Here is a 22,187-nt window from a genome sequence, read left to right as displayed (position 1 = left end):
CTATCAGTCATCCCCAGCAAATGCCAGTTATCCACTGCTCTGTAACGAGTTCTCCCCAACACTGGGCTGAAAACAATAATCATTTTATTATTATCTCTCATGGTCATGGGTGTGGACTGGGGTCACCTGGGCTGTGCTTGTGGGACTGCTGTCAGTCAGTGGCTTGGGCTGCACTCGTCTGGGGGCTCTTCTTACCTGCATGTCTGGTAGCTGATGCCTGCTGTCGGCTAGGAGCTCAGGATGGGCTGCCAGCCCAGACACGTGGCCACCCCGTGTGGCCTGAGCTTCCTCGCATCATGGACGCCGGGTTCCTAGAGAGAGAATCCAAGAGGACCAGATGGAAGCTATTCCACCTTTCAGGCCTGGCCTCAGAAATCACACCATAGCCCCTCTGTAGTCACAGACCCCCCGCCCCCCCAATTCAGAGAGGGAACGTGGTCCTGCTTCTCAAAGGGAGGAATGTCAACATCACATCAACACAACATCACATCAACACAACTCTTTAAGAACACGTGGGATGGGAGATGGTGCTGAGGCCGTCTTGGAAAGTATTATCTACAGGGTAGAACCTGGACACGCTTGGCCTCATGACTTCTAGGTCAGTGCTTCAACTCTAGTTCATGCTGCTTTGGGAGGTATGTGGGGTAGTAAAATTGACTACCTATAAGACAAAAACCAAAAATCCCTGGGATATATTATTTGCAATGTCTATGACAAAAAGCTAATTAACTTTAAAATGTATAGGGCCCTTATAAATCCATAAGATTGTCCCAATTTTTTAAAAAACTAAGGACTTGAAGACTCAATTTACAAAAGAAATTAAAATAGGAGCATACATTTAAAAAGTTCAACTCAACTAAAAGAATTAGGTTTTAATAAACAACACCCCCGTGGGTATCTTCTAATTGTCAAAGATTAAAAAAAAAAAGAGAAGAAAAACAAAGAACCACCAAAAGGCAAAAATATAGGGAATGGGCCCTTCCAAACACTCCTGCTGGTGGGTGTAAGTTGGTACAAACTTTCTGAGGGGCAGCTGGGCAGTATTTATTAAAAGCCATAAAATTTCAAATAATAGTGAGTTGGAATTTATCCTAGAGAAATGAATAAGGACACCTTGGTACACCTGAAACTAATACAACATTGTAAATCAACTATACTTCAATTAAAAAAAAGGTTTAAAAAAAAGTGCTGTTCATGTGCACATTTAAGTGGAAAACAAAAATATCTAAAAGTATATTTAGCAGGATCCCACTTTTCTTATGTAATTTTTACAAAATATAACAATTTTTAGAACATTTCTGGGATAAGATACCAATGTATGAATGATTGCTGAATAATGAGATTTCTTCTTCTTGTACCTTATGTTTATTTTCCAGTTTTGTAAATGCAAATGCATTAAATACAAAGAAATAATAAAGTAAAAATAAATTTCCACTTAAAATATTTTGTAAGGGAAAGGTGGGAAGGATGTGAAAGCATGGCCTTTAGAGCAAACCAGATCTGGAGCTGGACTCTGCTCTGATACAAAGTGCATGATCTTTGCCACGTTCACTTCACTTTAGGCCTCAGTTTCCCGAGATGACCAATGGGTGCAGTAAATTCTACTTCACAAGGTTCTAATGAGGAGGGACCCCAGTTCCCATTACATTCAGTAAAGGAAATCTCACTCCAGGATCCCCGCTGGGCGCCCTCCCTTCTTTCATCTCTTAAAGGCCTGAATGTTGGGAACTCATCACTCAGCACCACCTGGTACCCATGTTGACTAAGCAACGAGACACACTTGTGGGTGAGGGCAACGTCTTGTTTGCAAGGGGCCTGCATGGTCTGGAATTTGCCTTGTATTCTGTGTCATTCTCCACTGAGGTACACCGGGAACCTGGTCCCTGAAGAGAAGGGTACACTCACGTGTACACAGAGGCACACTTAGGAATACTGTGTGTTCCTCGTCACTGTGTGTTCCTCATGTCATGTACAGATGTCTATAAATGCTTACTGAATAGAGATGACAGACTCACAGACATAGAGAACACACTTGTGGTTGCCAAGAGGCGGGGGGGAGGGAGAGGGATGGACTGGAGGTTTGGGATTAGTAGATGCAAACTATTATATATAGGATGGATAGATAACAAGGTCCTACTGTAGAGCACAGGGAACATTATCCAATCTCCTGGGATAAACCATAATGGAAAAGAATATAAAAAAAGGATGTCTACATGCATATAACTGAGTCACTTTGCTGTACAGCAGAAATTAGCACAACATTGTAAATCAACTCTACTTCCATTAAAAAAAAAAGACTCTGGGAGGAAATGCTGGGCTGTTGGGGGGAAATCTGCAATAAAATATAGAGGCTTGAACACATTCGGGACACTAACATTTAGACTTCCTTTGGTAGCAGGTTAGGCAACCTGACTTTTAAGGAAGTCCGTTAGCAGGACGGTGGGAGAGCTTGAACCCCTCTTCTTTCGGGGGAAGTTACGTGAGCGGCCAGGCCTGGGAGCCTCAACACCCCGCTCCCCATGCCCAGCAGGCATTGAGAGGTGTATCCTGCCCTCTAGTGGTCTCTTCTGGAATTGCCTCCAAGGAGAAACCTTGACGCAATGGGGCTGGAGAGCTCTCACCCTGTCGTCTGGGCCCGTCTACCTTCGCCTGTGCTTCAAGCAACCAGGGCGTCATTCTCAGAGCCTGTTTTTCAAGGCTTTTTGGCCCTTCCATCTCTTAATTGCGTCTTGTTTTAACAAGGGCCCCTTGTAAGGGTTCTTCTCCAAAGTAAGAGGCTCTGCTTTAGGCATCCTGGCTCAAGAGGTGAGGGAGCCGGCAGTGCTGGACCTCAGAGCCATAGCTGGGCAGTGACCGCTCCGCCAGGGGGGCTGGGGCCCTGCCTCCATCTCCTTCCAGCCCTCCTCAACCTGCTTGCTCCAGGATCTGAGAAAAGAATTTTGCAAAACCATGTTTCCTCTCACGTTTTTATTCAGAACATTTTTCATCATAGGTTCCCTCAGCTGTAAAGAGATGTAACTTCAGGAGTATTGTCCATGTTGGTATTAAAAAAAAATAAAACTGTTACAACCACTCTACAAATGTATCCAGTGAACCCCAATACAAGAGCATCGGCTGTTGAAAACGGCTGTGAATAAGCCCTTTAGAACGTCCTTCCCATTCCCCATAAAATGTTATTGTAATGTGATGTGTTTTTGTCCTGGAAAGTCTTTTATTGACTACCTTGAACTGAATAACCCAGACTAGAGGGAAAGGAAAGGATGCCGGAGTGAGGCATCCCGGGGGGAGGGGCAGGGCAGCCTGTCAGGTGGTGCGGACCCACACAGCAGGGAGCAGACAGGGCTCCAGGGCCAAGGAGCCAGGCTGAGAGATGTGCAGGGCTGCATCCTCCTCAGACTATTTTCTATCGTCCTCATTTCCCTTGCTTACTTCAGGAGGGTCTGTCACCCTCAGCGCAGTAGCTGGGGCAGTACTGTGGAAGGAGCTGAGGGGTATGGGGAGGCGGGGTTTGCTCCGTGCACTGCCCTCTCCTCGGAGGCCTTTGAGAAGGAAGTCGGCAGTAATGGGCCTGGTAGGCTTCAGGGGGCACATGGGCATCAGCGCCAAGGACACCAGAGGTCCCCACGGAGCAGAGAGGAACACAGACCCACAGGCTCAGCAGCTGGAGGGCAAAAGACATAAGACAGCTGGAAATGCCAGAGGCAGGAGGTATAGGTCCTGATTGCAGCCCCTTCCCAGTACAATCCCTGGCCAGAGAGAGATCAGTTCCTGAGGGAATGTGCCTGAAAGCCCCTCACCTACTTCTGTTACGAGACCATTCATTTCATGCCTTCTGTAGTGTCAGAAATTCTAAATGTTGGGACTTCCCTTGCTGGTCCAGTGGTTAGACTCTGTGCTTCCAGTGCAGGGGGCACGAGTTCGATCCCTAGTCAGGTAACTAAGGTTCCGTATGCCACAAGGCGTGGCCAGAAAAAAAAAAAGAAAGAAAGAAATTCTAAATGTTAACATTTCTATTATCTGAGGCCCAACACCATATGTGCACATAACAGATACTCAATGCATGGTGGTAGTTTTTAAACTAAAGCCATGAGTGGATAAATGAAATAGTGGAAGCCCTCTTGGGCTTAGTAATCAGACCCCCAACATTTATTCCTCAGGTAAGAAAAGTTAACTGCTATAAGTATTAAAATGAAATGGCTTAATAGAGGAGATTCAATTGGCTTTGAGATTGCTGATCAAAGCAACTATATTTGCACAGTGTGTCTGTCTTTTAAGACCCAACATCTTATTCCCAATGAAAAGCCTTTCTGGATCAGTTTTGCCCTTATTATTTCTTTTTTTTTTTTTTTTTCTGGCCGCACCGTGCTGCATGTGGGATCTCAGTTCCCCGACCAGGGAATGAACCCGTGTCCCCCTGCAGTGGAAGCACAGTCTTAACCACTGGACCGCCAGAGAAGTCCCATTTTTATTGGCCTCTTAAAGTGTGTGTGTGTGTGTGTGTGTGTGTGTGTGTGTGTGTGTGTGTCTGTGCGCGCGCGCGCACACACACAGGTAAATCAACCATTGGAAGCATCAAGCTATGGGGTGTCCTTTCTCTCTACACCCCGACCCTCTGGGACTACACCACTGGGACTACATTGGTCCCAGGAGGGCTGTTGGAATGATGATGAACAAGGTGTGAGACCGAAAAGACTGGCAAGGCCATGCCTGAGGGCAGAGGAGTCCCCACTCTCACTGCCCCCAGAAGAACTCAGAGCAGGGGCTGGGGGAAGGGAGGTCAGGGCACTCCTGACCCGGGAGCCGAGCGGGCGGGAGTAGGGGAGTGGCCCCCGAGAACGGGCAGTGAGGGAGGAGGGCAGCCCACCGACTGCCTTGTCTCCCTCGGGGAGGGGAGAACAGCGCACCTTACCCGGTCTGCTGAAGGGCCGGGGAGCCGCAGCGGTCCAGGCAGTCGGCATGAGGAGGCTGCAGAGTGACCCCCGAGGATCAGGGGACCAAAGGCACCCACGGAGGGAGACCCTGGGGCAAGAGAGCCTCAGAGCACAGCAGCATCCCCGGAGGGCCACTCGGAGGGAAAGGCTGGAGGCATCCTAAAGGAGCACGTCCACAAGCTCCAGGTGTTACCAAACACAAGTTCGTGTGCCCCATGCATAGTGAGGCTAAATAAACCGAACCCTCGAAGTGAAACAGGAGGGAACGGGGCAGGGCACAACCTTTAAACGGATGACATAGCCATTGAGGATACGACAAAAACTGGTTAGAACCGATTAGGCCCAAGATGGTGGAAGATTCGACTTCCGGTAGACCTCGAGCCTCATTATGCACTCATTGTAATATATTAGCATATGATAATGGCGCGCGCGCCATGACAGTTCCGAGGCTGACCATAAAAGGCCAAAAAGTGGGCAGTGGCCCAATTCCCGGAAATCCCTGCCCCTTTCCCAAAACAATTGGAATAATCCTCCCACTTGTTAGCCTATGAAATTACCCAGCCCGTAAAAACAAACCACTCCATATTTCGGAGCCGCCCTCGTCTTTTGAGATGGATCGCGTTCTGTCTATGGAATGTGTATCTATCTAAATAAATCCACTTCTTACGTCTCACTTTACCTCTTGCTGAATTCCTTCTGAGCTGAGACGTAAAGAACCTGAGCTTCATTAAGTCCTGACACCAGGTGTGCGATCTCAATTAAAAGACAGTGGGTTAGAATCCCATCTGAGTTGTGAGGTTTCAGGAGTTTGGAGCAGAGAAAAGTTTGTTGAAGGGCCAAGGAGAACAAACGGCTTGTGCTCAAGAACCCCGAACTCCCCGATGGTTTTGGGGGTGAAGTTTTTAAACAGGCAAAATTTGGGCTGAGGGCTGCAGGGTGTGTGTTCTTTCTTCTGATTGGTTGGTGGTGAGGTAACGGTAATGTTCCAGGAATCTTGTGCTCAGCCTGAAGTTACCATCCTCCACCTGGATGAGGGCCTTAATTCCCGCAGAAGAACTCAAAGATATTATGTATATCCCTTGAGGAGGAACCAGGATCCTGCTTTAATGGCTACACTATAGTTTCTTGACTGGTCCTCTTCTGTTTTTGCATTCCTTCCCTTCCCTGATTAGTAATTGTTTGAATCTGCCCTGTGGTACTCGGGAAGGTCTAGGCAGCTGAAGTCTTTATCCTGTAAATAAGAAACTGGGGACAAAAAGGTTTTTGTGCCCAAGAGGACCCCGTGGGGTCCTGCTCAGTTTCACAGGGAGCTTAGATTTGGGTCTGGGGGAGAACCTGAGGAAGGATGGGGCAACGATGCTCCTTAATATAACTGAGTTTGACCCCAGAGTGGCTGAGCAATTACTGTAGTGAACTAGAATTCCCCAGAGTGAGGAAATTAAGTTTTCTGCCATTGCAGGCTCTGCACCTGAAAGTCAAAATGAGCTACAAAATAAATAGGACTTTTTGGTACGTTTTTCTGTACATCTGTATAATTCATACCTGCTAGTTACACTGTAACTAACATGTATCCTAACTGGACACAAGTACATGTGAGGTGTGGTTATAAAAAAGCTTTTTAATTTTTTTTTTAACTAAACTACAAAAATGTAAAAACATACTCAAAAGGAGATCATAGAGTTATGAACTTACGTGTCAGTTAGGGTTTGTGCTCGAAGAATGTCACCTGCCATATCAGTAAACAAAGGGTTTTGCTGCCATCAGTCACTGCAGCCACCCTGGACCATGCACCCTGAGGGGATTCAGGATGGAGAAAACCAGAACACTGGCCCTAAATACTAAGGTGCATATCAAATGAAAAATTTCAAGAAGCCCAGATTCTTGCATCTTTCCATACATGGAAAAGCGCTGAATTCATTAACTTGCGATGTCTGGTTTTCTTTAGTTCTTTAATTAACAGTAATCTTTTGATGTTCCAGCTCCCTGGGGTTTTTTTTGTTTGCTTTTTGTTTTTGCAAAAACTATTTATCCGGCTCCTCCCTTGCCTCTTTGGAGCCGAGCCTCAGAGTGATCTCAGAGGCTGTGAAGTCCTCAGTTAAGTCTGCTGAATAGTACATAATTCTCAGCTTTCAGGCTGTGCAATTTTTTTTCAGTTGCAGTCTCAAAAGCCAGATGTACCCATGTTAGGATAATATGAGGGAAGTTTAAAGTTATGGCTGGGGTGTGAGGAACCTCAGAGGGAACGGAGCAGTCCTAGGGGAAAGTGCCAGGAGGCTGTTACCTCCCTGAGGTCCAGAGACCAGGGAAGAGAGTGGTTCCTGGGACCCTAGCAGACAGCGTGGGAAGGGGGACACCTGGAGAGGGGCAGTGACCTTCGGTGGTCAAGGGGTAGAGATAACCTTCAGCAAGTCGGCAGGGAGAGGGAAATAAACATTTAGATTCACTCTCCTCTCTCCCTCCCTCTCCGCTACGAAACCAGGGGGCAAGGGAGACACAGAGATCATCCTTAGATGGACTGGCCTCTTGGGGTCCAGCTAACCAATAATCTTAATTCCATCTGCAAAGCACCTAGATTAGAATCTTGGAATCTTTAGAATTCAGCCAACCACAACAATGATCAGCATTTTGCCAATCTTAGGTAACTCGCCTTTCTTTAAATTACAGTGTATTTTTAGAAAGCAGGTTTATTGAGATTATAATTCATATGCCATACAATTCACCCATGTAAAGTGTACATTCCATGTTTTTTTGGTATATTACATTAGTAATTTTAAAAATCGTGGTAGAATATATATTACATAAAATCTGCCATTTTTAAGTGTACATGTGGCATTAAGTACATTCACAATGTTGTGTAACCATCACCACTATTTATATCCAAACCTTTTTCATTACCCTAAGTAAAACCTCTGAAACCATAAAGCAATAACCCCCATTCCTCTTGCCCCTAGCACCTGGTAAACTCTAATCTACTTTGAGTCTCTATGAATTTGTCTATTCTAGGTACCTCACATAAGTAGAATCATATAATATTTGTTCCTTTGTGACTCGCTTATTTCATTTAGCACAGTGACTCCAAGGTTCATCCACGTTGTAGCATGTGTCAGAACTCCATTACTTTTTATGGCTGGATATTATTCCCTTGTATGTGTACACTAGATTTTGTTTATCCTTTCATCTAGTGATGGAATCTTGGGTTATTTTCATGTTTTGGCTATTGTGAATAATGCTGCTATGAACATTGGTGTAAAAGTATCTGTTCGAGCTCCTGCTTTCAGTTTCTTTGGGTGTATACCTAGGAGTGGAATTGCTGGATCATATGATAATTCTGTGTTCAACTTTTTCTTTTTTTTTTTTTTGCGGTACGCGGGCCTCTCACTGTTGTGGCCTCTCCCGTTGCGGAACACAGGCTCCGGACGCGCAGGCTCAGCGGCCATGGCTCACGAGCCCAGCCGCTCCGCGGCATGTGGGATCCTCCCGGACCGGGGCACGAACCCGTGTTCCCTGCATCGGCAGGCGGACTCTCAACCACTGCGCCACCAGGGAAGCCCCTGTGTTCAACTTTTTGAGGAACCGCAAAATGGACTTCCTTGGTGGCTGCACCATTTTACGTTCCCACTAGAAATGCACAAGGGTTCCAATTCTCCACATCCTCCTCAACACTTATTTTCTGTTTTTGTTTTTGATAGCCATCTGCCACCCTAATGTGTGTGAAGTGATATCGAATTGTGGTTTTGATTGGCTTTCCCCTAAAGGTTAATGATGTTGACCATCTTTTCATGTGCTTATTGGCCATTTGTATATCTTCTTTGAAAAAATGTTTATTCAAATCCTTTGTCTGTTTTTGATTGGGTTGTTTTTGCTATTGTTATTGTTGAGTTATAGTTCTTTACATATTGTGGATATTAACCCTTATCAGATATCGGATTCACAAATATTTTATACCCTTTCATGGGTTGGTTGTCATTTCACTTCTTTTTTAAAAAAATATTTATTTGTTTATATATTTATTTGGCTGTGTCAGTTCTTAGTTGCGGCACGCGGAATCTTCGTTGCCACGTGCAGGATCTTTTTAGTTGCAGCATGCGAACTCTTAGTTGTGGCACGTGGGATCTAGTTCTCTGACCAGTGATGGAACCTGGGCCCCCTGCATTGGGAGCACAGAGTCCTAGCCAGTGGACCACCAGGGAAGTCCCTCATTTCACTCCTTTGATGCACAAAAGTTTTGAATTTTGATGAAGACCAATTCCTCTTTTTCTCTTGTTGCTTGTGCATTTGGTGTCATATACAAGAAATCATTGCCAAATCCAACAACAGGAAGACTTTTCCCTCTGTGCTGGCCTCCAAACAATTAAAAGCAGCGATCAGAACCCACAAATCTGATTTTTGGAGAGCAGTGTTGTTCTTGTCGCTCACCCTGGCCCTAACAAGCTGCACTAGGAACGTGGGCTGCTGTCCCCACAGCTGAGTGTCTTGGGGCCGAGGGGTGGGTGAAGGTTGCCACTATTAAGAGGAAATTGACCAAAATGTATCAGCCTCTCATGAAGCTCTCTCCTGGGTGCTGCAAGCATTCTACTAGACACAGAGTTCCGAAGTACTTTATTCAGACAGCTCCTGCCAGTTCAACTGCTGTTTGGACAGATGGATGGATTCCTAAACCTTCCTACTCCACCATCTTCCCTGACATCACCTTTACGATTTTATGACCAGAATAAAACACTGGAAGTTTTAGCCCTAACGTAAGTTGTCCCTGTCAATAAATACACATTGGCAGGCTGTGACTGATCCCACTACGGTGCCATTTTACAAGCAGGCCCTGACGTACCAGGTCCCTTCTCTACAACAACTTCAGCTCTGAGCACCTTGTTCCTGCTATTTCTGAGCCCCCTTCACTCTGTCCAAGTCAACGGTCCATTCTCATCCCCCCAGGGGTCGGCACGGGTGGCACTTCCCATTGGTGGCAGCTTAGAACGGAACAGGGGTCTCACTCCGTGGCCAAGGTCAGGAAGGTATCTTTGTTCCTTCTGGACATGAGGAGGGGAGAAAAACACAGCTCATCTTCAGAACTGAATCAGGAAACCCTATTGCCTGTAGCTAAAATTTTTCTAAAAAATGAAAACAATGTTTGGGCTTCCCTGGTGGCGCGGTGTTTGAGAGTCCGCCTGCCGATGCAGGGGACACGGGCTCTTGCCCCGGTCCGGGAGGATCCCACATGCCGCGGAGCGGCTGGGCCCGTGAGCCATGGCCGCTGAGCCTGCGTGTCTGGAGCCTGTGCTCTGCAACAGGAGAGGCCACAACAGTGAGAGGCCCGCGAACCGCAAAAAAAAAAAAAAAAAAAAAAATGAAAACAATGTTTAAAAGGGTGACTTGATGTCCACAATAGAATTAATTTTTAAGTCAAATATCAGCCCCTAAGTTCAGGGACTCACTTGGGAAACAAACCATCCCTTATAACACAGGGGACTAAATAGGTTTTGCAGATTATTAAATGGCTATCTTTCCATTGTGAATCCGCCTCCCGAGATTAAATATCTTCATTCATACAAGATAGAGGGAGATTTTTTAACAAAAAAAAAAAATTTATTTTCTGCACTAATATTTATACAGCTGTAAACTCAAATAATCATCCAATACTTGTACAAATCTGGGGAACAGTTAATAAGCACCTTCAATGGTTTCCACAGTTTAAGAATTTATCATTTACAAAATTTTAGAATGAGTTTAGTAAAATGAATAAGATAGTTATAAACATTATACAAAGTCATGACAAAACATTTGATATAGAGGGCTCAATATGGAATGATAAATATAAAATTAAACTAATTTATGGGGTTGGGCTATATAAAAGACCCATGTGTTCCCCAAACCTTGTGATTCTTGGGGATATGTGCCTCTCAAAACAAACTCCAATTATTCAAGGAAAGGCTCTCTTGATTCAGGTCTCATGTACTGCAGAAAAGGGGGTGGGAGGGGCTGAGTGTCCTGAGGTTTGCAGATAAGAAGAGGGGTCTCTTCCTTAAGGAGAAAAACAGGCATATTCTTCCATGTCAAGTGTATAAGTGTTCTCTGGCAAGGACATACCATTTTTTTCTTTGGCGTTATTTGAGAATTTTTCTCATTGCTATTGTTAAATCCCCTCCTCCACCCTTTCTCTTGGGCTTTCCATTCCTGCTCTTGGTCAGTCTCTTTGAGATACTTCTGAGTCTTCTCTACTCCCTTACCCCGATCTTTACTGACTCAAATTCCTTAATCTCAGCTTTCAGTCCGAAATTTCTATCATTTTAGGACTCTGGGAAGCAGTTGACAAAAAAAAAACAAGCAAACAAACAAAAAAACCCACTAGCTATATATAGTCAGGAGAGGTTTTCTAAACAAACTGTAGAAATATACACATGAAATGTGGCAATGGTCCTTTTAATTACACCAATGAACAATAAATGGTCTGGATCACTAGTATAAATATTCAGTTTGGCCCTCCTGGATTGTGATTTTGCATGAGAATACAGGCAGCAAGGGCCATGGATAGAGGGAGAAACAAAGGAGAAGAAAGCTTATGGTTGATTGTAGATTGGATCTCATGGGTGGAGGCCAGAGGTGAGGGACTATAGGGGGTGTCATCTCTGGTACCAGCCCCAGCCTGTGTCTCAGATGGGTCTCCATTAGGAGGCTGGATACAGGTGCCAGCAGTGGGGCTGTGCCACCCCAGAGACCAGATGCTAGGATCCAAGTGCTCTGGTAATCTTTGGTATAATTTAAGGCACATCTATAGAATCCCCATCCTCAAACATCTGACTCTACACATTGAAAGTCCTACTACAGGACACTCCTTTGATTTGAGCATTTGACTACCAAAGACGACTGCTGAAATGCCAATAATTTAGCTGGGAGAGGCTTCTCAGTATCATCCACCAAATACCCATGTATCCTTCGGACAGGGTGGGTTTTGACCAAAAAGCAGGGCTTGCTCTCTATAATGTGGGCCTTGGGCAGGATGCAGGTGGTACAGAACTCAGGGGTTAAAAGCCAGGAGTATAAAAAGGGAAATCAGAGCACCAAGACGAAAGTGTGGGAGGGCTAACTCCCTCCTTTGCTCACAGCCTTGCCTAGACAATCCTGGCTGGTGTGTTCAGCAGCTGACGGGATGATGGGTATCTCAGAGTGAGGCTGAGCTCGTAAGGCCACAGGGAAGGGGCAGTTCAGGCCTGGGGAGGTTCTACTCACCACTGGGGTGTTAAGGTTGGGGAAAGTTTCCAGCACCAGGATGGGGCATATAATCTTCACTCAGGGCTGTATAAGCTTGTCTGCGGGTTGGGGTCAGGGAGGTTTTCTGTCTTTGCGTAGGAGTAGAGGCTTTCCCATTCCAGAAGTGCAGGGCATATGTTTTGGGGAACAGTGAGGGCAATGCTGTTGGGGTTCAGGCTGGGTTGGCCCTGGACCTGGTGTCCACTTAGCCACCAGGTCAGACAGTTTTCAGTCTGGACCCTTTCAAGTAGGGTGTTGCTGTGAAATACTTTAGAGAGGGAATGAGGCACTCTTGTCTTCATTTCCGCTCGATACAGTCAACGCCCAGGGTATTGTCAGGGCAACGGCAGGTCCTGCTTCCTGGGGTGGCCAAGCAGAGGTGGGTGCAGCCACCATTGTTCACTGAGCAGTAGTTGTGACCTGGAAAAGGCAGAAGTCAGCTCAACAGCTAAGAGAGTGGCCTCCATACTACACCCCTTTTTGGTCTCTGGGAGGCCAAGCTTGTGGGGGCTCCTGGGGAACAGGGAAGGCTGCACAGGGCACTCAGCTCAGCTTATCTATCGGCTGTTTCCTCATCATTAAGGATTTGCCAGATGTGCAAAAACCTTGATTCCTGATCTGGGGGCTATGCAGATTTACCATTGAAGCTATTAAACAGATCTCAGGGAGGGTTTTCCAGCTCTGAACAGAACATGGGGTTGGAATTTTAAAGCACAATGTGTTCTTTATCTAGCTTGGCCACTTGACTGGGGGACAGGAGGGAAACCAGGAAGGAGGTTGGGTTAGGGGAGAGAATTTGGAGAGGCAGCCTAGCATAGACTCAAGCCAGGCTGCATAGCTCATCCCTGGTTCTGCCATCGTGAGCACCATAAGTGACCGTGTGACTCTGGGCAAGTGGCTTCCGTTTCCTTATTTATAAGGTGAGCATAATAATAGTACCTACCTCATAGGGTTGCTACAAGGATTAAGTGAACGAGTGGATACAAAGCACTTAGTATGCTAAGTGACTTCATATATGTGATGTACCTAGCTCACAGTAAGTATCACATCCATGTTTGCCTGGTAATTATTATTATTATGAATTACTGCTGTTGCTGTCAGGCCAAATGGATGGATTTTAAAGCAGCAGAGATCCTAACACTGATGTTCCTCCTTGGAACCTGAAGACCGCATACTTTTAGACTTTTCCTCACCCTTATCCTCTATCCACTTCATTCTTTAACATTTTCTATTGATTCGTCTTGGCTCACCTACTCAATAATGAAGACCCATGACAGAAGGGACTGTGTCTCACCCGCCACGTGATAAGGGCTATGAGAGGCCACATAGGTAGCAGCTGGAGTGTGGGCTCTGAGCCCCAGAGTGCTTCCAGCCCCCTGACCAGTTACAGCACAGGTGAGTTACCTTCAGGACACTGAGACAGGGCGGTGGTGATGCCATACAGCCGGGTCTCTTTGTGGGGATGGAAGGAATCCGTCTCTCTGGAAATAGCGAGATCCACAGCGACCACGGAATTCCTACAGAGCACCAAAAGATGGGAGGTTAAAATACATCTAAGGTCTTGAACTCTTCTCTAGGGGGCAGCCTCTTTTGTTGTTTGGAGGCCATAAACAGATTCACTGGCCTTGCTTCCTAGCCATCCCTCCCTCTTCCTGGGATGAGACAGGCGTGCAGTTCTCTGGCTTCTTAAAAAAAAAAAATTGGAAAAGGTCAGCTAGCTCTTCCCTCCGGCTCTAAATTCCAAGCTGGGAAATCAACTTTCTATGCAGATGCCCTTGCCACATCTGCTCGCTTGGTTTAACCCCACCTTCCCGCAGGAAGAGCTGGTCAAGAAGCGGCTTTGGGAATACTGCAGTTTATAAAATAAAATAGGGGCATGGAGCCCACCAGCCAGGTGACCGAGATTGGCTCCTGGGGAGAGAATAGACATGCTCAGGAAGTCCAAGTCTGCACTTGAAGCTGCCCATCAAGGAGCATCCAGATGATACGTGGCACCCCCTGCTTCCCTAGAAGCCCCGCCTCCCATTCCTTGCCCTCCTCTCTGACAATCAAAGGGCGAGGCAGAGGGGGCACCTCTGGAGGCGGGAAGGTCAAGCCAAGAGGCCGCTTGGGAAGGGCGTGGCCTCCAGAGAGGGCGGCAGGGCAGGCCCCCCGGCCCCCACGCTCCAGCTGCTGACGTACGTCTTCCAGTCTGTGTAATAGAGATTCTTCCCGAAGCTTGTAACGGCGAAAGGATACTGGAGCCCTTCAAGAACCTTGCGTCTGCTGGGCTGATCGGGCTTCAGGCATTCGGCCCGATGGGTGCCTGTGTGGGGCAAACACAAATCGTCCATTGTTCATACAAGAAATGGGCCCTTTGTGTCCAAAAACGAGAGTAATGAGGGCAAGGGTGAGAGGGAGCGCTACAGGCTCATATCCTAGAGAACACAAGAGTTGCTCTTCTAAACTGGAAAGTTGTCTGTTCATCCTCCCTGGCCCCTCATTGACCAACACCCCCTCCATCCAGTACCCATACCTGGTTCTGATGGGGAGACAGAAGCTGGAGCAGAGGAAGAGCACCCCGTTTCACCAGTTCCCGGGGACTTAGGAACGATGCCATCTTCCAGCTCCTGCTCAAGCCCCTCCTCCTTGAAGCCTCTCCAAACCTCCCCTCCCCGCATTCAGAGCCCTTAGAATTGCCGAGCTGCACAGCCTCGCATCAATACCCGCATCATGACCAACTTAAGGCCTGGGCTTTCACTTAACTGCGCACGCTTTACTCCCTGCATCCCCCGTGGCACCCGACAGTGTCTAGAACAGAGCAGGAACACAAGAGAGACTTGATGGATGGCTGACATTCCTCCCCGGCTGAGCATCTTGCCCACATCCCTCGCCTGAGGGACACCCCAAATCTGCCCAGGCCAGAGCACACATCAGGGCTGCATTACTTTATCTTCCTTGGCCTCAAGTCCTGCCTAAGCCCCCGGGGACAAGCGGGAGCTACAAGAATGTTAAGTTGTGACGTGCTTAATAGGTATCAGGATGAGGACAGGCTCTGGGGGGTCAGCAAACTTTTTCTTAAAGGGCCAGTTAGTAACTAGTTTAGGTTTTGTGAGCCAAGAGGCAAAAACCCAGGACATTATATAAGCATTTATATAACCTTTTATTTATTTATTTTACAGTATCAATCTATTTTACTAATGTAAACAAATAGTTTACTGAACAATGCCAAGGTTTAGTTTGTCCCCAGTCTGAAAGGTAGAGTATTTCTATCAAATCATTTGGTCTTTGGGAGAAGACTTGACCGTACTGAAAACGAGTATGACTAGGCTGAATGCGTGATTTGCACTACATTTCTGAGACGTTCAGATTCTTGCATGTGAAATATAAAATGAGCCTCAGCAGGAGTGTGAGACTAATAAATTTGAGCCAACTAGTTTGTCTGCAAAAAAGTCTATGGATTGAAAAAACTTTTAGATAGCTCTAATGCCAACTGAATTAAGTTGTCATTGTCTTAAATCTGAAACTCCGAAGCATCCTATAATAAGAAATGTTGCATTACCACTTGAGCTTGCCTAAACAGTCTTATAAAAATGCAAATTAAAATACACAGTGTTTTGGAGGCCTCGGTGACGTCGTATGACGGCGTAGTACTCAGTTAGAAATGACCATGTAGATTATACACTCAGTAAAAATGGGTAGAGTCCAGAGCACACGATGGCACTGGTAACTGCAGGCAGGCCCATCAAACTCTGCTTCCATCTTTTAAAGCTTTGTACACAAGTACTATTGGATGTGGAGGAATGAGACACCTTCTTTATATCTTTGGAAGTTCTTTTCCCTTTATGTGGCCCTTCTCTTCCTACGTGAGGTGGGAACTTGCCATGGAGGCCTCCCTGTTTTCCAAGAGGCAATGAGAATGCTTGATCCTGGACTGCTTCTTTAAGGCTCTTCACTGGGGCTTCTTAAAATGCTTGAGGGAAATGAGTAGGAGAGAGGGAGGGATCGATAGCGCACGGTTGATGCAAGATGCTGATAATTTTGTTGGTGGCAAACAGGAAGCTGAAGCTCCAGCTACAGTTTTCTCTCTCCAAACTCCAGAACTCCACACTCCAGAGGCCCTCCTTTCCACGTGCTGTATATAACCTTTTAAAATGTAACATTTAAAAATGTGAAAACCGGGGCTTCCCTGGTGGTGCTGTGGTTAGGAATCTGGCTGCCAATGCAGGGGACACGGGTTCGAGCCCTGGTCTGGCAAGATCCCACATGCTGCGGAGCAACTAAGCCTGTGTACCAAAACTACTGATCCTGCGCTCTAGAGCCCATGAGCCACAATTACTGAAGCCACAACTACCGAAGCCCGCGCGCCTAGAGCCCGTGCTCTGCAACAAGAGAAGCCACCGCAACGAGAAGCCCACGCACCGCAGTGAAGAGTTGCCGCAACTAGAGAAAACCTGTGCGCAGCAATGAAGACCCAACACGGCCAAAAATAAAAACAAATAAATAAATTAATTTTTTTAAAAATGTGAAAACCGTTTATAGCTCCTGGGTTATACCAAGGAGGTTGGATTTGTCCCAGGGCTGTAGTTTGCTGACCCCTGACCTGGAAGATTAAGAGCTCTCCCTAGACTGTGTCAAGCCTAGAGAAACAATAAATTTCAGAGCAAAGATATGCAGCTATTGTTTGTGCAGGAAAAAAGCAGTTATCTTAAGCTCTCTTCCCCATAACAGATAATCTTGATAGTACAGGGGGTAACAATAATTGTTTGGTAAAAAACAAGGCACTGTTCCAACCCCGGGAGCCAGGCCTGGGGCTTTCCATCACCTGCATCCACCCAGCAGAGTTGAGATGAGTAAGCGTCAAAGGTCAGCCCGTTGGGCAAACCCAGGTCATCCTGCACAAGGATCCTCCGGTTTGTGCCATCCATGTAGGAAGTTTCGATTTTGGGGCTATCTCTGTTCCAGTCTGTCCAATAAAGATTCCTGGAGGAGGAAAAGGAGGAGAAAGAGGAAGAAAAATATGAAGATGCATGAGAAAAAGTTCACTTAGAAAACACTTAAGACTCACAGACTTGGAGAATGAACTTATGGTTACCAGAGGAGAAGGGTTGGGGGGAGGGATAGTTAAGGAGTTTGGGATTGACATGTACACGCTACTGGTGGCGCAGTGGTTAAGAATCCGCCTGCCATGGGAGGGAGGGAGACGCAAGAGGGAAGAGATATGGGAACATATGTATATGTATAACTGATTCACTTTGTTATAAAGCAGAAACTAACACACCATTGTAAAGCAATTATACCCCAATAAAGATGTTAAAAAAAAAAAAAAAGAATCCACCTGCTAATGCAGGGGACACGGGTTCGAGCCCTGGTCCTGGAGGATCTCACACGCCACAGAGCATCTAAGCCTGTGTGCCACAACTACTGAGCCTGCACTCTAGAGCCCACGAGCCACAACTACTGAGCCTGCGCTCTAGTGCCCGCAAGCCACAACTACTGAGCCTGTGCTCTAGAGCCCATGCGCCACAACTACTGAGACTGCATGCCACAACTACTGAAGCCCAGATGCCTAGAGCCCATGCTCTGCAACAAGAGAAGCCACTTCAATGAGAAGCGCGCGCACCGCAACGAAGAATAGCCCCCGCTTGATGCAACTAGAGAAAGCCTGCGCGCAGCAGTGAAAACGCAATGCGGCCAAAAAAATAATTAATTAATTTTAAAACAATGGATAACCAGCAAGACCTACTATATGGCAAAGGGAACTCTGTTCAATATTACGTAACAACCTAAATGGGAAAAGAATTTGAAAAAGAATAGATACATGTATATGTATAACTGAATCACTTTGCTGTACACCTGAAACTGACACAACACTGTAAATCAACTTGACTCTAATACAAAATAAAAAGTTAAAAAAATAACAACAACAAAAAACTTTAAAAGGGGAATTCCTTGGTGGTCCAGGGGTTAGGACTCCGCGCTTTCACTGCTGAGGGCCTGGGTTCCATCCCTGGTTGGGGAACTAAGATCCTGCAATCTGCAAGGGGCAGCCAAAAAAAATTAAAATAAAATTTAAAAAATAAAGTTCATTATGGAAAAAAAGACACTTATAAAGAACCCATGGTGAAGACATTAGCAGACACTGAGACACAGAACGGCTAAAAAGGATCTGCAGGCGTCAAGACATTTTCCTTTGCAAAGACCCTTGGATTTGGCTCTTCACTTGAATCTTTCTGTTACTCTCGATTTCACTCCCCTTAAACGTAAGTTACATATTATATCTCAGTAAAACTGTTTAAAAAACCCCAGAACGGGCTTCCCTGGTGGCGCAGTGGTTGAGAGTCCGCCTGCCGATGCAGGGGACACGGGTTCGTGCCCCGGTCCGGGAAGATCCCGCATGCCGCGGAGCGGCTGGGCCCGTGAGCCATGGCCGCTGAGCCTGCGCGTCCGGAGCCTGTGCACCGCAACGGGAGAGGCCACAACGGTGAGAGGCCCGCGTACCGCAAATACAAACAACAACAACAAAAAAAAAACCCAGAACACCATAACTGACATAAACACATGGGAATAATTCCCATATGCTGTCACCACACAGGAAGGCACAGCAGACCCAGGGGATGAAGCCCAGAAGCAAGGCTGGCAGAAGCAGTGGTCAAGGCACCTGCTGTCAGGCAGGTGGCTGAGTGGCCACAGAACAAGAGGTGTGGTCTCAAAGGGAAAGAGTCAAAGCGTCAAGGAGACACGGGCCCGGTGTGTAAGATGTAGAGCTTGCAGTAAGGGAAAGGGAGAAAAAGCACTGATACGCTGACAAAACCCATAGGGAGGTGTTCATGCTGGGTTGGCCCCCAGGAAGGAGCCCCAGGGGGACATTTATGCTACCTTGATACTCTTCTGGGATCGATACAAGTCAGGTGTTGATTCCCATTCAACCCAAGTGGAAATATCCAATTTCTGAGCTGTCAACTTACAAAGGCTCTTGGTAAAAGATTGGAAAGTGGAACACGGTATCAAGTCCATGATCACACGTGAACATACTGCCATTTCGCCATGGATATCTGCAAGCCACCGACTGTAGACTCACTCATCCTAAACTCATTCATTTCAGGAGAGCAATGCTGGAGTTATAGCCTAACATTTGAGAAAATCCAAAAGGGCAGATGCAAATAGAAGAGACGCACACACAGATTTACACAAAGATACCCTCTCACGGAATCCGTCACGATGCCTCTGGGATTCACCAAATCAGTCTCAAACAGCACCCGGCGCTGGGTCCCATCCAGCTTTGCAACTTCTATCCGATCCAGGTGAGAATCCGTCCAGAAGATGTTGCGGCCAAGATGGTCAAGAGCAATGCCTTCTGGGCTTCCAAGATCTAGAAGCAAACACCAAACACTCCTGATTTTTTTTAAAGCAAGTCAGATGAGGTTTTTCTGATTACTCAGTGCTATTTCACCTGGCATCCAATCCTTGCACCTTGAAAAAAACAAATGGGAGTGTTCAATGCTTGTTGTTTAAGATAAGTAACACTTAGTGACAAATTGAAAAATGCTACTCATTCCCTCGATGGACATCCACCCTGTGCACTACATTGGGAGCCAGGCCCACAAAGATGCTGAAGCTGTGGCCCTGCCTTCAAGAAGAAGCCCACAGCCAATCACAGTTCAGACTGAGTTCCAGGTTCTGTGGGAACATGAAGGAGGGACACTGGACTCAGCGTGGGGACACCAGGGAAGGATTCCTGGGGGAGATAACACCTCCTAAAGCTGGTTCCTGCAGAAACAACAGGACTTTGTCAGGCAAAGATCCTGGATAAAGGTTTTCCAGGTAGTGGGACCAGCACATAGGTCTAAAGGAAGAATAGACACGGCCTGAAGTAAACCATATGTCATTTTGTGTGGCTGGAGACCCCGAGGGTGGAGGGTGGCCAGAGATGAAATTAGGATGCCCGTGTTAATGAGCTTAGAGCTTATCCCTTATGCAAAGGGGAGGCACCAGAAGATCTGAAGATGGGAACGGGACAGATTTACCTTATTCATCAATGGGGAAAAAAGGTTATTTCAGAGAAATAATATATGCAAGAAATCACAGCTGTTATTACTTTGATACAAGTATCAGGATTACAAAGAAGGGGTGTCAGGAATTGTGAATAGCACCCAGAAGTCCTACTAGGCTATAAGCAACTGATTTCCAAGCCAGGGGTTGCCACAGCCTCAGCTGACTGCAATGGGAACCTTCAGCACCCACCTAACCCAATCAGGAGTTCAAGATTGCAATGGTTTCCTGACTAGAAATACAATCAAGTTAAAAGCTAAAACCCCACCAGGGTTTTACTGGTGTCATCTGGGATTCTTTCCCCTCTGCTGATTATAGAATCGAAGGTCATCTAGTACAGCTGGAAGTGGAAACAGGAAGGGGGAGAGCCGAGGACGGAGCTAACCTGCCCCAGGGGCCTGGAACGAGGAAACCAACCCAGCACTGTTTTTTTTTCTGCTTTCTTTCTTTATTTGGTTGCATCGGGTCTTATTTGTGGCAGGCGGGCTCCTTAGCTGTGGCTCGCTGGCTCCTTAGTTGTGGCAGGTGCAGCACTGTGTTCTTTCATCAATAGAGGAGCAATCCCGACCTTCAGCCCCCTCCACATCGGCTTTCACTAGACCCCTAATACAATCATGACTGTGAATGCCGGCAATGTCTAAGCCCCCTCAAAGGACCCCCAACAGAGGAAGTTTATTAAGGATTAAAAACAGCAGTTTCTAATTTTAAACAAGTTCTTTATTGTTCTATCCAAAAGTAAAGATTTATAAAGTATTAAAATATTTTCCATGTCCCTAGAGGCAAAGAGATGGTGAGACTGAACTCCAAAGGCCCCTTTCAACTTTCAGACAATATCAGAAGAAATCATTCTGGGGTATATTTGGAATGAGTACATCCTGTCTGAGAGGCATGAGCTATTCAGACACACATAGAACAGTGGGACCAGGGAAGGCTGTTCAATGAGCGTCTCTTTACAAGTTCCAGGAAGGAACTCCGTGTCACGTTTTCTCTTTATAAACAGCCCTGCTCTTGACGTCAAACCCAAGAGCAACCCTACCTCCTTCCCCAACCAGGAAAATACTTTATGGGATAAGGAGCCAAAGGAAAGGCCTGGAAAACCTCATCCTTTGCTGTGAGTCAGGGCAAGATGGGAAGACGTCAGGGCAATATATTCCACACTGATTATGTTGAAAGGAAACAGATGACGATACTTTTCAAAGATATTTGGCTAGGACTTTAACTCAAGGAAAGACAGAGAAACCCAGGATTCAGACGTTATGAAATTAAGAAGAAAAGAAAAAGAAAAGATACACACTGCCATTTTCACTCACTAGGAATGTACCAACACATACCATGATGAAGATGTAAGTGGAAGTTTCCTTCTCTCTTTTTGAAATTAAAAAAAAAATGTATCCCTAGGGATCTTTCTTCTACAAAGATCGCATTCTGATTTAATTCTGTGTTTTCACAGTGGGCTTTTGTCTGGAATGTTTCTTACTGAGCTTAAAGCTTTCTTGGATTATCAGTTCCAAAAGCAACAGGAAATAGCAAACGATGACCTACTCCCCTCTTCCACTGGGTTTTGAAGTTAAATCACAGATAATAGCAACAACATTTTTAACAGTGATAAGATGCAAAAAGGCATTTTCAAACTTCTGTTCATTAAAGCAAGCCATGAAAACTAGCAGACATTATTTAAATAGCATACTGGATTCCAGAAAAGGATTTGAGGTCTATGTCCAAAGTCAGACATATTTAACTCAACCTCAGTTTAATTCCTGCTACATCATCTCTTCCGAAGGAGCCAAGGAAGGAAAAACATGCCCCAGGGGCTACTCCGCAGGCACAGGGACCCTTCCAGAGTACCAATTTCTAGGGAAATGTTAAATTGGAAATTAGAAAATCCACAGTTGGCCCCAAGTAAAAAGAAGTACCAAAGAGGCTCATATATTTTAAGGATGTATCTTTGATTTGAGTGTTTTGCAGAGGAAACAAGATGATTTA

At 46.1% G+C, this 22,187-nt stretch overlaps 1 protein-coding gene across 2 annotated transcripts in view; it reads right to left on the bottom strand.

The window, feature by feature from the left end:
* Positions 1–11,329: 11,329 nt before the first annotated feature.
* The window catches only part of NID1 (nidogen 1), a 93,162-nt gene continuing 82,304 nt past the window's right edge, over positions 11,330–22,187 (bottom strand). For both annotated transcript variants that reach the window (XM_067711025.1, XM_067711026.1), the window contains exons 16-20: positions 19,353–19,524; positions 16,978–17,135; positions 14,355–14,478; positions 13,578–13,690; positions 11,330–12,593 (exon numbers count right to left, since the gene is read on the bottom strand). In XM_067711025.1, the coding sequence (XP_067567126.1) occupies positions 12,472–12,593; positions 13,578–13,690; positions 14,355–14,478; positions 16,978–17,135; positions 19,353–19,524 (689 nt within the window). In that variant the 3' untranslated portion in view covers positions 11,330–12,471. The remainder of the gene's footprint in view (positions 12,594–13,577; positions 13,691–14,354; positions 14,479–16,977; positions 17,136–19,352; positions 19,525–22,187) is intronic.

The sequence above is a fragment of the Pseudorca crassidens genome, chromosome 16, assembly GCF_039906515.1.
Source record: "Pseudorca crassidens isolate mPseCra1 chromosome 16, mPseCra1.hap1, whole genome shotgun sequence".
NCBI classification, from domain to species: domain Eukaryota; kingdom Metazoa; phylum Chordata; class Mammalia; order Artiodactyla; family Delphinidae; genus Pseudorca; species Pseudorca crassidens.
Note: the sequence above shows the minus strand (reverse complement) of the source record. Positions and strands in the feature narration are given on the sequence as shown.